This window comes from Polistes fuscatus, unplaced genomic scaffold, assembly GCF_010416935.1.
Source record: "Polistes fuscatus isolate 324 unplaced genomic scaffold, CU_Pfus_HIC Scaffold1, whole genome shotgun sequence".
Classification (NCBI taxonomy): Eukaryota; Metazoa; Arthropoda; class Insecta; order Hymenoptera; family Vespidae; genus Polistes; species Polistes fuscatus.
Window position 1 is genome coordinate 19,110,774 of NW_025112997.1, and position 17,707 is coordinate 19,128,480.

The 17,707-nt window shown below is 29.3% G+C and overlaps 1 protein-coding gene across 1 annotated transcript in view; it reads left to right on the forward strand.

Moving 5' to 3' along the window:
* Nucleotides 1-14,863, forward strand: part of LOC122517578 (transcription factor AP-2-alpha-like) — a 103,440-nt gene extending 88,577 nt beyond the window's left edge. The window contains exons 5-8 of the mRNA XM_043636088.1: nt 5,524-5,642; nt 13,271-13,412; nt 13,513-13,684; nt 14,372-14,863. Coding sequence (XP_043492023.1) covers nt 5,524-5,642; nt 13,271-13,412; nt 13,513-13,684; nt 14,372-14,509 — 571 coding nt within the window. The 3' untranslated portion in view covers nt 14,510-14,863. The remainder of the gene's footprint in view (nt 1-5,523; nt 5,643-13,270; nt 13,413-13,512; nt 13,685-14,371) is intronic.
* The last annotated feature ends 2,844 nt before the right edge of the window (nt 14,864-17,707 follow it).

Sequence of the window (17,707 nt, forward strand, 5' to 3'; positions counted from 1 at the left end):
ATCCATTCGAATAGTAATCGGATTGATAATTACACGCATTGCTTTGACTCGATATCATAGATATTCTCTCTCTCTCTTGTTTTATCTTTTACTCGGCTTTACACAATGAATTTTTTAACTTAAGTAAGTTCGGTTTTATTTTGATCTAATAAATATTACAAAATAATATAATATATTATTTTATATATTATATTATATTTAAATAATATAATAATATATTATAATTAATATAATTATAATTAAATATAATTATATTTATTATTAAAAAAAATATAATATTAAATATATATAATAAATATATTTATTATTAAAAAAATATAATTATATTTATTATTAAAAAAAATATTAATATATAAATATATTTATATTAATTATATATTATATTTTTAATATCATTATATTATTAAAATATATATTAATAAAATTATATATATAATATAAAATTAATTAAATATATTATATATCTAAATAATTAATTCAAAGGTTTTTGTTTTTGTTTTTTTATTTATTTATTTATTTCATTTCCTTGGTTAATCTTATTGTTTTGACAAATTGTAAAATAGGAAAGGAATAAATTGCAATTAAATATTCGATAACTCGATTGAACGAGGATATCTTTGAACGCGTGTGCTCAGATTTTTAACGATTTTCTAAAAGATACCTCTATTGATGACACGATCGTCTTCAAAGCATTCTCAAGAAAGACGTTTACTTGCCTCTCTCGTTGGGTCATGATTGTAGAAAGTCCTTCGGTTTGCTAATGTCAGCCGAGAGCCATTTGCGATTAACGATACAGGTATTCAAGGATGCCTAGAGAATAATCGGGTAGTTAGAAATCTCGACTTTCTGGAAATACTTGTTCCGAAGCGAACAATACATTAACATGATATTATACAATATTAAGATACTTATGGGTTTTTGAATAATTTGTTTAAAAAAAAAGTTACACACACGCGTACACAATTAAAACTCGAATGAATTTTTTAAACGAATTAAGATACCAACGAAATCAAATCTTTTCGTTTAACAATAAATCACGTTTACTATTTAATTTAACGATGCAACCATATTATACGAGATTATATCTCGAGTAATCACGATAGTTCAAGGAATCAGTGTTCCCAGAGATTCTTATGGGTTTTTGAATAATTTGTTTAAAAAAAAAGTTACACACACGCGTACACAATTAAAACTCGAATGAATTTTTTAAACGAATTAAGATACCAACGAAATCAAATCTTTTCGTTTACCAATATATCACGTTTACTATTTAATTTAACGATGCAACGATATTATACGAGATTATATCTCGAGTAATCACGATAGTTCAAGGAATCAGTGTTCCTAGAAATTCATCCAAAAAGGGAGAGAAACTAAATAGCGAAGGGTTCGGAATAATATCTCGAATACTCTCGAAAAGGATGAGAATCCTTCTTCGAGATGAGTCTTCGTAATCAACGAATCTTAATCCTCGTCACGTACGCAAGAAACCATCTCGTTAATAAATAATACGTATATATGTGTGTTCATACACATGTTCATATATTATATTTAATGAGAGATGTTTGAAATAAAAATAATATATAATTATTACGTGTCAGACAATAAAGTGTATGTCTCTCACAATTAACGTGAAACAATTATTAACATTGATTGTAAAGAATATTCTATTAACGATAATATATAGATAATATAATAATATAATTTTATTTATTTCTTTATTTATATTTATTTTATTTTTCTTTTTACTATCAGTATTATATTTTCGATATTTTTTGGTTTTTTTTTTCTTTACGTAAACAATTATTAACATTGATTGTAAAGAATATTCTATTAATGATAATATTAATATATAATAATATAATTTTAATTATTGTTTATTTATATTTATTTATTTTTTTTTTACTATTAGTATTATATTTTCGATATTTTTTGGTTTTTTTTTTCTTTACGTAAACACTTATAACATTGATTGTAAAGAATATTCTATTAACGATAATATAAGAATATAATAATATAATTTAATTATTGTTTATTTATATTATTTTATTTTTTTTCTTACTATCAGTATTATATTTTCGATATTTTTTGGTTTTATTTTTCTTTACGTAAACACTTATTAACATTGATTGTAAAGGATATTCTATTAACGAGATATATAGATAATATAATAATATAATTTTAATTATTTGTTTATTTATATTTATTTTATTTTTTTTTTTACTATCAGTGTTATATTTTCGATATTTTTTGGTTTTTTTTTTCTTTACGTAACAATGAGTTATTCCCGTATATGTTTGAATAAACGAAATAAATGAAATAAACGAAATAATTATAAATTCTTAAAGAAAGAAAGATGGAGAAAAAATAAAGTAATTTCTAATATGATAATCATAAATAGTTCGTCGCGTATATAATTGCCACGAAAATTGATCGTAATAAATTATAATGAAATAAATTTCAAATAACGAATATAAAAATCACACATATTTATTAGTATTTTATCATCGTATAATTCGTCGTTCAACGAGCTCGTTAATACATCAAGCACTAATCTGTTCGCTATTTTAAAACAGACAAAAACGTATAAAGTTGATGTAACGCGACGTGTTATTAAGTATGTTATTATTAATTCGTCATCATAAAATATTGTACTCGAGTGATGTAATTTCAATGATAAATTATAAAGTATCTTGTGACGTGTATTTACGTACAACTACGAAACACAATGTTAAAGAACGAAAGAAACGTTGTCGAAAAAAATAGCGTGTTCAAAATTCTTCGTTGCTAAAAAATATTCGATTACTTCTGTTCAATTACGTCATCGTCATAATTCGACAGATAAAAAATCGAAACTTAGAAAAAATTAATTGATACGATTAAAGACCAAAAATAAAGTAAACGTTAAAAAAGAAGAAGAAACAGAAGAAGAAGAAGCAATGAATAAAAAAAAAAGAAACTTAAAAATCAAAACATACATTTATATTTAAAAAATGTGGAAGCTTTACGAATTAATAGTACACTAATACTAAAAAACAATTAAGATTGTTATCGATGAACCTGTCAATGGAAACACGCGATGCATGTAACATACATTCCACCACTACAACCAACACTGAGTTTACAGCTAATCACAATACTTCTCGAATCAACGTTTACTAGAATAACGATCATCGATCTACGACAAGATTAAAGATCGATTAGAATCTCCTTTTCACAAAAGAATGATCTACAAAAAAAAAACACCTCTCTTGTAAATATTAAATAGATCGGACAAGATCTTTTAATCTAAAAAAAGATCATTCGAAAAGCAGAGATCGGTATTGGTGAAAACACGAAGTAGACGAAAATGATTGTCAATAGAAAAAAAAAATAAAACGTTCTAACGAGTAAAATACTCGTGCACGTTAAAGCTACGTTTAAAAAATTGTATCGGTAAAATGTATTAATTGTCGAAGCAAGATGGATGAGGGTGGGGGGGAGGGAGTCAACGATTAGAACATCCTTTTCACAGGAGAACGATCTAAAAAAAAAAAAACACCTCTCTTGTAAATATTAAATAGATCAGATAAATTATCTAATAATCTAAAAAAAAAATAGAAAAAAAAAATAACGTTCTAACGAGTAAAATATTCGTGCACGTTAAAATTACGTTAAAAGTTGTAGCGGTAAAATGTATTAATTGTCGAAGCAAGATGGATGAGGGTGGGGGGGAGGGAGTCAACGATTAGAACCTCCTTTTCATAGGAGAATGATCTGAAAAAAAAAAACACCTCTCTTGTAAATATTAAATAGATCAGATAAATCTATTAATCTAAAAAAAAAAAATAGAAAAAAAAAAATCATTCGAAAAGCAGAGATCGGTATTGGTGAAAACACGAAGTAGACGAAAATGATTGTCAATAGAAACAAAAAAATAAAACGTTCTAACGAGTAAAATATTCGTGCACGTTAAAGCTACGTTTAAAAAGTCGTAGCGGTAAAATGTATTAATTGTCGAAGCAAGATGGATGAGAGTCGGGGGGATGGGGTGGGGGGAGGAGGAGGAAGAGGAGGAGAAAAAAATCACCGAAGGAAAGACCAAACGAGACGGCGGTACAGAACCGAACAAAGTTGAACGATACGCGTTACCGTTACGACAACCAACCAGGAGAATGATCGATGGATAAGGTGTGTTAAGAAATAACTCGGTTGCTACTAGGTATCGAATTCTCATTGTAACGTCAAGTTTGAAGAAAATTAACTTCGTTTAAACCACGTTTAACTTCGTTTATTGTAATTCTCTCGTAAATAATACGATTTATTATCGACTCGATAAAAATCCGATTGATTTTCCGATCAACGCGTCTAACATTTTTTTCTACATTTTCTTTTCTTCCCTTCGAGATTAAATAAAGAATAGAGTTAAATGAGAGAGGAGGAAATATTATTAGTTTGTGAAATTTTTGTATTCAAACGTAAAAGAATTTACGAGAACAACGTGAAAAACTATAACGAATTTAAACGTTCGTAGTTTCGTTGTAATATTTCGATAATAACCAACTAAATCTGACAAATTGAGTGTAAAAAAGACACCGACACACAATAAGAAAATATATTCTTTGATCCTTCGCTTAGGCGAGTATTTTTAATATGCATTTACGTTGCCCTTCCGGCAGGCTCCGCCCTCCCTCCCCCTACTCGATCCGTTCGAGACTACCGTTATTTACAACGATCGTAATACTCGCCTTTCTAGTTCTCTTCTATTAAAGAAATTTCTCTAGGAGGACTTGTCTATACTCCTAGCTAGCTAAGCTAGCTAGCTACCTACCTAGCTAGCGATGAGTATCTTTCGTCTTCCTACATTTGCCGTTTTTTTACTCGTAACGTGTTGCTCGAATTGCTCAATCGTTTTTACGAAGCCCGCGGATTATGCTAATTTTTGTTCATGTCTTCTTTCATCTCTCTTTCTCTCTCTCTCTCTCTTTGTCCTTCCACTTTCCAAACATCATCTTCCTTCTTCTTATATTACCTATTCCTCTCTCCCCTCTCCTATCTCTCTCTCTCTCTCTCTTTGTCCTTCCACTTTCCAAACATCATCTTCCTTCTTCTTATTTACCTATTCCTCTCTCTCTCTCTTTCTCTCTCTCTTTCTCTCTCTCCCTCTCTCTCTCTCTCTTCCTCTTTCTCTCTCTCTCTTTCGCTCTCTCTCTCTCTCTCTCTCTTTCTCTCTCTTTCTCTCTTTCTCTTTCTCTCTTTCTCTTTCCCCGTGCATTAGTTGATTTATTTATTTTTTATTTTTGTAAGCATCGCCGCAAAAATGATTAATGAACCAACCAAGAATTTCGAAAGTCTTCTTGTAGCTGTGAAGGTCGATGATGCTTTAAACGCTCTCTTGCGTTTCTTCAAACACACTCGTCGTCTATTCGATTAATCGATCATTTCGAAAAGAACACACATATACTTTTGGGGGGGTATAAAATATATTATATTATATATAAACTAATATCGCATTTCTTATTTTTGATCGTTTTCTCTTTATAGAGCGAAATCTAAAAATGGTGGACGATTGTTGAGGGAAAAATTAGAGAAGATCGGTCTAAATCTGCCAGCCGGTAGAAGGAAGGCTGCCAATGTCACACTTTTAACATCCTTGGTAGAAGGTACGTTAGAAAATGTTCTAATATTTCTATATTAATTATGTCGTATCACACGATTGGTGATCCGATTTGTCTTATTTTAATGAATTATTATTTATCTCGTATATCATTTATCTTAAAACTTCTCTTTAAGAATTTGAAATACGTTAAACGATCGATTGAAAATTGTTCTGTTATTATACTTGAGATATTTTTGTTCCCTTAATGAGAATTCAAGATCCTGGTCTCTTTTCTAATTCACAATCTTACGCATAAACGTTAAACGTTATTCAACTAAAAGTTTCTTTTATCCCCCCCATACACACACATACACGCACATACACGTATACGTATACGCACACACTGACCCGCATTTCTCGGAGCATGCCAGGAGTTAAAAGAAGAATGGCTCTTAATTCTTTCGTGCAATGAATTTCTGTCGTAGCTATTGCCAACCGTTATTTATGGATATCCGTCGCGTAGGATAAGAGATTTGCATCTCCTTAAATAATACCGCCGCTAATCCGTCACCGCACCGGCATTTCTGACGCCGTCGGCTTTTGTCGACAAGTACGTATATATCCTCTCTCTCTCTTTCTCTCTCTCACTCTCTCTCACTCTCTCTCTTTTTCTGTCTCTAATTCACTCCGGGCAAAAGCAACGTGCGGAAAAGTTTAATACCGCGAATATATAAGTACTATCGGTTATATTGTGAATTCAATCAGAAATCGGAACCCGCGGAATTTGAAATACGTTAGAGATCTAACGTTTACTATTTTATGAGCTTCGGTCGTTTCCCTCTTTTTTCCTTTTTTTTTTTTTTCTTTTTTTTCTATTTCTCTTTCTATCGTTTTATAAATCGTTAATGTTTCGAGTAATAACGTTGCAAAAGGGGATTTCATTGAGCAATGATATGTACGTTTGTATATAAAATATTCTATTGAAATTAAAAATATAAAGAAATATCTTGTTACATTGATAATAAAATATATCTTATGTAGAAAGAATAATTTAAATAAAGTAATGAGAAAAAGTTCACATCGAATTTTTGCTGAAAACATTTCTTTCGAGTACACATTATCAAGTATGACATCTCGTAATAAGATTCACACCTCTTTGTTGAAAATAATTCTAAATATAATTAATATAATTAAATATAATTTAAATATATAATTAATATAATTAAATATAATAATTAAATATAGAATTAATATAATTAAATATAATAATTAAATATATAATTAATATAATTAAATATAATAATTAAATATAGAATTAATATAATTAAATATATAATTAAATATATATATATATATATGTATATCTAAATATAATAATTCTAAATAATAACAAATCAATCGAATTTCATTGAAATTAATCTCATAATCAAAATTTTTTAATAACAATTCAATACCTTTCGAGACCATACAAAATTTTCTTTCATTAATCGACAATGTATACTTCTAGTATAATTTGACACCTTAAATACTTAAATGATATCTCTGAAAACAACAACGAGATGAGTACAAATTATCAAGTAAAACATCTCATAATAAGATTTACACATCTTTGTTGAAAATAATTCTAAATATAATTAATATAATTAAATATAATAATTAAATATATAATTAATATAATTAAATATAATAATTAAATATATAATTAATATAATTAAATATAATAAATATAACTAAATATAATAATTCTAAATAATAACAAATCAATCGAATTTCATTGAAATTAATCTCATAATCAAAATTGTTTATTAACAATTCAATACCTCTTTAAGACCATACAAAATTTTCTTTCATTAATCGACGATGTATACTTATAGTATAATTTGACACCTTAAATACTTAAATGATATCTCTGAAAACAACAACGAGATGAGTACAAATTATCAAGTAAAACATCTCATAATAAGATTTACACATCTTTGTTGAAAATAATTCTAAATATAATTAATATAATTAAATATAATAATTAAATATATAATTAATATAATTAAATATAATAAATATATATATCTAAATATAATAATTCTAAATAATAACAAATCAATCGAATTTCATTGAAATTAATCTCATAATCAAAATTGTTTATTAACAATTCAATACCTCTTCGAGACCATACAAAATTTTCTTTCATTAATCGACAATGTATATTTAAAGTATAATTTGACACGTTAAATACTTAAATGATAACGTCATCATCATCGAGCTTGAGAAAGATTCGAAGCTGTGTTTTTCTTTGCTCGTTCTTCCGCTTCCGACTTAAAGAAGCAAAGCTCGATTAATCAAGAATACTCTTCTAACATAAGCAAGAAAGAGTGAGTACCAAGTCGTGCGGTTAATGGTCTTGTTTCTCTCGCACGTTCGTATTACGATCCTTAGAGAGATCGCAAGGCACGTTCCTCTTCTTCTATCGGCGAAACTCTAACGATGCTACGTTATGTGGCCCGTCAGACCCCGTGGGTACAGACGTTGATTATAATTTATGGCCGGTGGGGCCCACCATAAAACACACCGAGCCCCACAACTTTCCTTCCATCGAGTTTCCACCGCTCGCAAACCAAAACGCAAAGTAACCTTCTTCTTACCTTGCTAAGAGACAATATATACGCCCAACAAACAAACTCGGGAAACTTTTGAACCTTTTTTTCAACCATGCAGGTATTCAGAAAATGTGCCTAATTTTTTTTTAACGCGTGAACACGTGCTCGTGGTAAAATTAATAAAATTCGAGTACCATTCTATTTATATTACAAAAGAAATTCGTTGAATTATTATATTTTTGTAATTATGGTTTTTTATATTACGTTATTCCTTTATTAATTAAAAAAAAGAAATAATAAAGTAATTTCGTGCAATTTATAAAAAGAAATCAAATTCACTTTTTCTTTTCTTTCGTTGATAAGTTTTATAATTTCAAACAAGTACGAATGTCATGTTTAAAAAAAAAATAAGACAAATGTTTTATATTATTCATTAATATAACGATTACAAAATAATCTGACATTAATCAAACGTGATATTAAATATATCGTGGAATTTGTTATCGGTTACGTTGATCTACATTTTAAATGAATGATTTCGTTACGAGGTTAAATGTAAACGCGCGACTTTATTGTCAGCTAAGATATTTATTTTCTTCGTAGGTAGAAACGTAAAACAGTGAGAGATTAACGTCACTTACAATGAGATAAAACTGAAGAAAGCATAGAACTGCTTCTCCTTCCTTCTCATTCTTTCATTCATTCTCTATCTCTCTCTCTCTCTCGTTCACTCTCGTTTACTCTCGTTCATTCGACAACGACTGCATTGTAAATTTAAACCTTTCAATAAACGTCCATTCCTCGATTCGCACCAAGAAGCGACTGAATTAACACGTACAAAGCCTGATTTATACGTTCGTCGTTCGGCACGAGTCATCGATTCTATCTTACCCGGTTTACCCTTCAATTTTATCTTTACAATATCTTCTAGTTACACGTTAGACACGAACGTTAGCAGTTAGATTTGAACAAATCAACTTATGTTTTTTTCTTTCGCTATCCTTATAAAATAAAATATATTTCACAAACCAAAAAAGTTCGAATAATTTTATATTCAAACGTTCGTAAATATTAGATTAAAAATTACAACTCATTATGATCTCAAATCAATGCACATTCTTTTAATAATATTTACAAATAAATCCAATAAAATCGTATATTAAATCAAATCACTTCTTTGGATTCGTTAAAAATTTATTTAAAAAATAAAATATGCTAATATGATCATTTAAAAATTTCATAAATATTATTACTCACAGTACACTCGAGTATCTTTGACGTTGTTCGAATAGTTTTATTCAAACGTTCGTATATATTATATTAAAAATTACAACTCATTAAGATCTCAAATCAATGCACATTCTTTTAATAATATTTACAAATAAATTTAATAAAATCGTATATTAAATCAAATCATTTATTTAGATTCTATCATCGATTCTATCTTACTCAGTTTACCCTTCAATTTTATCTTTACAATATCTTCTAGTTACACGTTAGACACGAACGTCAGCAGTTAGATTTGAACAAATCAACTTATGTTTTTTTCTTTCGCTATCCTTATAAAATAAAATATATTTTCACAAACCAAAAAAGTTCGAATAGTTTTATATTCAAACGTTCGTAAATATTAGATTAAAAATTACAACTCATTAAGATCTCAAATCAATGCACATTCTTTTAACAATATTTACAAATAAATTTAATAAAATCGTATATTAAATCAAATCATTTATTTAGATTCGTTGAAAATTTATTTAAAAAATAAAATATGCTAATATGATCTTTTAAAAATTTCATAAATATTATTACTCACAGTACACTCGAGTATCTTTGACATTGTTCGAATAGTTTTATTCAAACGTTCGTATATATTAGATTAAAAATTACAACTCATTAAGATCTCAAATCAATGCACACTATTTTAACAATATTTACAAATAAATCCAATAAAATCGTATATTAAATCAAATCATTTATTTAGATTCTATCATCGATTCTATCTTACCCGGTTTACCCTTCAATTTTATCTTTACAATATCTTCTAGTTACACGTTAGACACGAACGTCAGCAGTTAGATTTGAACAAATCAACTTATGTTTTTTTCTTTCGCTATCCTTATAAAATAAAATATATTTTCACAAACCAAAAAAGTTCGAATAGTTTTATATTCAAACGTTCGTAAATATTAGATTAAAAATTACAACTCATTAAGATCTCAAATCAATGCACATTCTTTTAACAATATTTACAAATAAATTTAATAAAATTGTATATTAAATCAAATCATTTATTTAGATTCGTTGAAAATTTATTTAAAAAATAAAATATGCTAATATGATCTTTTAAAAATTTCATAAATATTATTACTCACAGTACACTCGAGTATCTTTGACGTTGTTCGAATAGTTTTATTCAAACGTTCGTAAATATTAGATTAAAAATTACAACTCATTAAGATCTCAAATCAATGCACACTATTTTAACAATATTTACAAATAAATTCAATAAAATTGTACATTAACACTAGATTTACGGACTGAGCCAATTTGACTCATTACAAAAATTTGTTTATCATATATATATAACTTAAATATTATTTTTTAAAAACATATGTTGGTTTTTAGTTACTTAATTAAATATACGTAAATATTAATTCCTCCCCTTTACTCAATCCTCCATTTAACAATATTTGTAAGTCATTAGAAAGTGTTAAATCAAATCATTTCTTTGGATTCGTTAAAAATTTATTTAAAAAATAAAATATGCTAATATGATCATTTAAAAATTTCATAAATATTATCACTCACAGTACACTCGAGTATCTTTGACGTTGTTCGAATAGTTTTATTCAAACATTCGTAAATATTAGATTAAAAATTACAACTCATTAAGATCTCAAATCAATGCACACTATTTTAACAATATTTACAAATAAATTCAATAAAATTGTACATTAACACTAGATTTACGGACTGAGCCAATTTGACTCATTACAAAAATTTGTTTACCATATATATAACTTAAATATTATTTTTTAAAAACATATGTTGGTTTTTAGTTACTTAATTAAATATACGTAAATATTAATTCCTCCCCTTTACTCAATCCTCCATTTAACAATATTTGTAAGTCATTAGAAAGTGTTAAATCAAATCATTTATTTAGATTCTATGAAAATTTATTTAAAAAATAAAATAAAAAAAACAAAAATAAAATATGCTAATACGATCTTTTAAAAAATTTCATAAATATTATCACTCACAGTACACTCGAGTATCTTTGACGTTGGCATTAAAATCATTTTCATAGTTAAATCCTATTCGAAATGAGTAAAGGGAAATATATATTATCTATACATATATATATATATATATAAAAAAGAACCGTAAAAGCCAGACACACATCCACTCTCGTCTCGATCGTGTCTTCGAGAATAAGAAGTCGAAGGGGCTGCCGAGTGAGGCGAAAGTGTGGGAATTCTCTCGAAACGGCAGATGTGTAAGTAACACCTATCTCTCCAACCTGATTCACCTGGTATACAACGTACATACATATACCAATCCAAATACACACATACATACATACATACATAAACCTACCTGATTCACGCGTAAATTCGTTGTCCAATCGGTTAACCGGCAAAGAGAAACGATGACGTAATACTTCTCGGATTATGTACACACATACACATACATACACATACATACACATACATATATATGTACTTATATATATAAGTACTTATACCGTTACTTTATTGTCAAGTTCTTTAACCCTACCCCTGTCCGACGTACAATCAATTTTCGTCTCGTTCTCTCGATATCATTTGAAAAGAAAAAAAAAAAAGAAAGAAAGATCGAATCAAAAAATTTCGCTAAAACATTCCCGCGAGAAATGAACGCAAAGTGTTCTCTTTCCGTTCCTCGTTATCTCTGTGTTATGTATATGTGTGTGTGCGCGTGTGTGTGTTGCCGTCAAGAATTTAATTGGAAAAATTTCTGAGAAAGTTCGTACGTTTTTTTGTTTATTTCTTTTTTTTTCATTCTTTCTGGTAAAAGATAAATCTTTCCCGTCTCGAGAGAGAGAGAGAGAGAGAGATAAATGTAACGATGAAAAAACGAGAAGAAAATAATATTTGTAAGAAATACATAGTCGATGTAATCTCTCTCTCGTGATCGATTAATAAACAACACGATAATAATATTCTTCGTTTTAATTGATAAAACAATTAATGAAATTAATCGAATATTACAGGCTCTTACGATTTCATTGAGTTATCTTTAATTATCACGTATAATCGTAAATAACCATGACGACCAGTTCTTAATTAAAGTCATTACACCATCGTCCTTATATTTAAATATATTGTAGTTTAATCCGTATTAATCTACAATATCGAAAATCGTGTTATAATAACATTCGACAACAAAAAATGACTGTTCTTTCAGGTTCTTAGTACGTTAATGGACGCATATCTTTCTGATTATATCGAACCCGTTGGAATAACTTTCATCGTTGTGTGATGTGTGTGATGTGTGTGATGATGATGCGCGTTCATTAAAGTGAAGTTATCAAACGGAAACTTGCTTAGTATATATTTGTCGGTCAGGTTATTTGCTCGTTCTCCTTTTTAACTCGCTCTCACCTATCTGGAACACGCATCTGTAAAATCTCGTCTCGATCCTTGTAATACCAACTTCGATTGATACAAAACCCGACGACATCGATATAAATATCTTTTCCCCCTCTCTCTCTCCCCTCTCCCCCATAACTGATTATTTGATTATCAGCAAATATCAAAAATAATCTTATGTTTTCTCTATAGGAACATTTTTCAAATTACGTTACGATGGAAAAATTAATAAACCAGTTTATTATTTTCTTTTACATAATTACACAATTTAAACCAACCAAAAAAAACACATGAATATTTCTTTTAATTATTTTAATACCTATATATTTATTTTTGAATCAAAGTATTCCATTGTAAGAAAAATTGGAGAGAAATCTCTGTTCCATAATAATCTGATATATTGTCGAAATAATCAAAAAGAACAATAATAATAATAAATTGTATGCATTCGTGGTTTCTAGGAGAAGCAATTCACCTTGCCAGAGATTTTGGTTACGTTTGCGAAACCGAGTTCCCTGCGAAACAGGTCGCAGAATACCTCAGTCGACAGCACTGCGAACCGCAAGATTCCTACAGGAGAAAAGAACTTCTTCATGCCACCAAGTAAGTCATATTATTATTTTCTATGAAATTTATTTATCGCATTAAACAATTTAGATTTCGAACGAATGATTAATTGTTTCGCGAATTCATTCATTCCCAGACAAATCACCAAAGAGCTGATGGATCTTCTAAATCAGGACAGGTCACCACTCTGTAACACGCGACCACAACACATACTCGATCCGAGTATACAAAGACATCTAACGCACTTCTCCCTCATATCGCACGGATTTGGTAGTCCAGCGATCGTTGCCGCACTCACGGCGATACAGGTAAATATATTTATATCATATTTACCTGTACATTTATTTTACCCAGTTTATTATTAATCCTTTCGTTACGGTAGTCGATAATCTTCAAATTATTTTCACCTATACAGAATATATCACACGTTCCATGAAAATATACTTTCAATAGAATTCATTCAATACGAATCAATATAATCAAAAAATACTATACAGATAATGTAGAATCTTGTAAATATTTGTCGTCTCATGGATGCCGACTATAGTCGGCGCTAGTAACGAAAGGGTTAAACTTATTACATAAATAATAGTATACTAATATGTTATATATAATAATAATGCGTAATAATTACATTATACATAATAACAATGAATGCGTTATTTTATATATATATATGTGGGATGCGAATACCTCCAAGCCAAATACTTAAATAGTCATTCGTGAAAAGATTGGACGGTGGACTCTGGATAGCTCAATGGTAAAGTGCAGTCGCCCGGAAAGCGGAAGATCCGGGTTCGAGTCCCGGTCCAGTCAGTTCCAACGGCCTAATTTTTTTCACGAATCCTACATGTATATATAAAGTCAGTTATTAATTTGAATTTATTTATCAATTGTTACGTTTTTAGTATTATCCTACATATATATATTTGTCAAAATATTTCGATGAAAAGTATTTATCTCTAACATTTGACGGATATGATTGATCATTGCAGAAGTTCCTAAGCGAGTCTCTGAATCATCTCGAGAAGATGTATCCAGGGAACGGTAGCGGCGTGACAAGCAGTCAACAATCGAATCTCGACACGAATAAAAGCAAGGACAGTTCGTTAATGAACGACATGAAGAAGTGACGCCCGGAAGACCCGCCTACCTCTAACGTGGTCACGTCTATAAGGCATTCCTGGCCATACAATTGAGAGCTCAATCTTTCCCTATCCACATGTGATAGAGAAGCTGACAGTGGACCACTCTAGACACACACACACACGCACGCACGCACGCATACACGCAACATATTAACGCGAGAATTGTTTAAACGCGGAATAAATTGGAACGCGTGTGGTGGGTGGTGCGCGTGTTGTTCACTGAGGTTGGCTGGTCGGAGAAATTACGGAAAACTAAACTAAAAACTCTAAAAACAAAACCCATCATGCATGGATGAGACACATGAAAATAAGAGAGAAAAAATCGATAAGGATTTTCAAGACAGGAGAGGGGGAAAAGGATTGGAGGAAATTTAGAAGAAGGAAAAGTAAGGAGGAATAATACCGAAGGAGAGAAGGAGTGGAAGAAAAGGAGAAAAAACAGTGCAATCACGATCGAATATCGTTCTTTTTTCTTTTTTTTTTTTTTTCTTTTCGAATTGACTTTTGCGAATCTCTCATCTATCCGGATTCGTTGACGAACGTGGGAAATAATAGCGCGTATATAATATACATTATAAACGTGGTTTAAATATATACAGGCAATTATATTTCTTATAGACTCTCGTCGAACAAAGCAAATCAAATGTTTCCTACGATACCTTGTTGTTCGATTCGAAGGGAGAAAAAAGTCTGATGAAAAATTTTAAATCTTTTTCTGTTTTATCTGATATTTAATTAATATCAATTTAAATATAATCACGTTTAAATGATACACGAGGTATATTACATTTCTATGGAAAAAAAAACACTCAAAAATCTACTTTTCTTTTTCATATGTATATATTTTTCCCTTCTAATCCAGACAACGTTTTCGTGTGAGAATAAATTTTGTTTAACATCTATAACGATATAAGAAACAATGATATTGATACTTACTTAAAAAAAAGGAAAAAATGAAAATAATAAACACGAATACATATACGTATATATATATGTGTTACACAGAGGTGATCGAAATTAAAATTCATCCCTAACGATTCGCAAGTTCCTCTCGCGAGTTAGCTCAAGAATTTCAATCATTCGTACGGGTAGCGGGCCATGTAAAAAACATAAAAAAGAAAGATAAGGAAGGTGAGGGGGAGGAGGAGGAGGAGGGGGTAGATAAAGGAAGAAGAAACATTTATAGGAAAACGTTCGTTATCGAGCGGACGACTATTATTATTATTATTATAATATTATTATTATTATTATTATTATTATTATTATTATTATTATTATTATAATTATTATTATTATAATTAATATTATTTTATTGATGCTACTCTTACAGAGCAGAGACTCTTTGTGATATTTATCAGACATCCAAAGTGCAATCCATATTATATTTTAAATATTAATCTCGCGCGCCGGTCTTTCGCGTTAAAAATCCTATTAAAGTATAATTACGACTTGTATATTTACAAATACTTGACAACAACGGCGTAGGGGAGAAAGGTAGGGGGAGGGAAAGGGGAGGGGGAGCGAGGGTTGCATAGGAGACAGAAAAGCTCGTCGAAAAATATTTCGCAATATATGGCGACCACCACATAGGAAGAAAATAAAAGAATAAATAAAATAATAAATAAGATAATAAATAATTTTTCTTTTTTTTTATTTTTAATTTTGTTTCGTTCGAAACGACCAATGGCGTTTCTCCTCCTTCTCGTCTGTTTAAACAAAAAAATATAAAAATTAAAAATAAAAAAGTAGAATTGTTCTTATTGGTTAGAAAAGAAAAAGAAGAAGAAAAGAGAAAGAACGAACAGATCGTAGAAGGAAAAGTATAAAAGCTATGTATGTCCTTCTCTCTCTCTCTTTCTCTCTCTCTCTAACTCTCTCTAACTCTCTTTTTTTGTCGTAACTTGAACTTGCGGATCGATAGATGCGCGCGTTAGCCTTAACGCCGGAGTAAATAGAAGAATGCAGTTTTTTGCAACGAACAATCTCATTCCTCTGTCTACGTGCAATCCCTTAAAGATCGATCGTATGCAGGTATATATATACCTGAGCTTTTCGCATTCCTCTTAAGCGATCTTGTTTCTTTCTCTGAGTATGGGTACACGTAGGGTTAGGTTTCTTTCGATCTATATAAATCGTTAATTACCTAACGCAATCGATCTAATTACAATAAAATATATATATATGTATGTATGTATGTATGTATGTGTGTGTACGCCCCTTTTTTCTGGTATCTTCTACAACCAGGATTTTTTTTTCTTTTTCTTTTATACATTTTTATTAACCCTTTTCGTTCGAGCGTTAAATAATTTTTCTAAGCGTTGAATAAGAACTATGCTTAATATAAAAAAAACAAAAAAAAATAAACAACGTTGAACAATACGCCGGTGCTCGTACACACATGGTCCGGCACATGGATGCCGGATATATCCGACGCTCGTATCGAAAGGGTTAACATTCATTTCTTTTAACTAAACAATAATAAATGTTTATTTGAATAAACAATATCGTGATGGAGGAAATGCGAAATTTATAATAAACATAATATGCGATACAAATATACACGAATCACATCTGATTGTGAGAACCGTCTGAGGCTATAAGGAATATTAATTTATAATCGTTATATCGTTATATTATTTTGTGTATCTTCATCGAGCCTGAAACACACAATTCCGCGTTCGTAAAAGTCACGTACTCGTGTTCGTCGTGATATAAACGACATGAATTTTATTCTTTAAATGTAAAACTAAAGAACGAAGTTAAGGATTGGAGGAAGGAAAGAAGAATAGGAAAGGAAAGGAAGGAAAATAATATCGAAGAGAAAAAAAGAAACGAAGGGGAGGATAATAGAAAAAGAAAGAAAAATAGAAAAAATGAAAAAAAAAAAGAAATAAATAAATAAATAAATAAACGATTATCGTGCCAATATATAAAGACAAAAGTTGCCATTTGAAATGTGCCAATTAACGATTAATAATGTCGATTTATATAAGCGTTAAAGCGAAAAAAAGTCGAACGAATAGAAAAAATAAAGTAAAATAAAATAAAATAAAATAAAATAAAATAAAAAAAAAGAATATGAAATAGAAATGTGGAATAGAAAAAGAAAAAAGAAGTAGGGGAGTGTGTTAGTAGAAGACGGAATCGATTTTTCTCCGTTTTCACGTGTATCATATATATAAT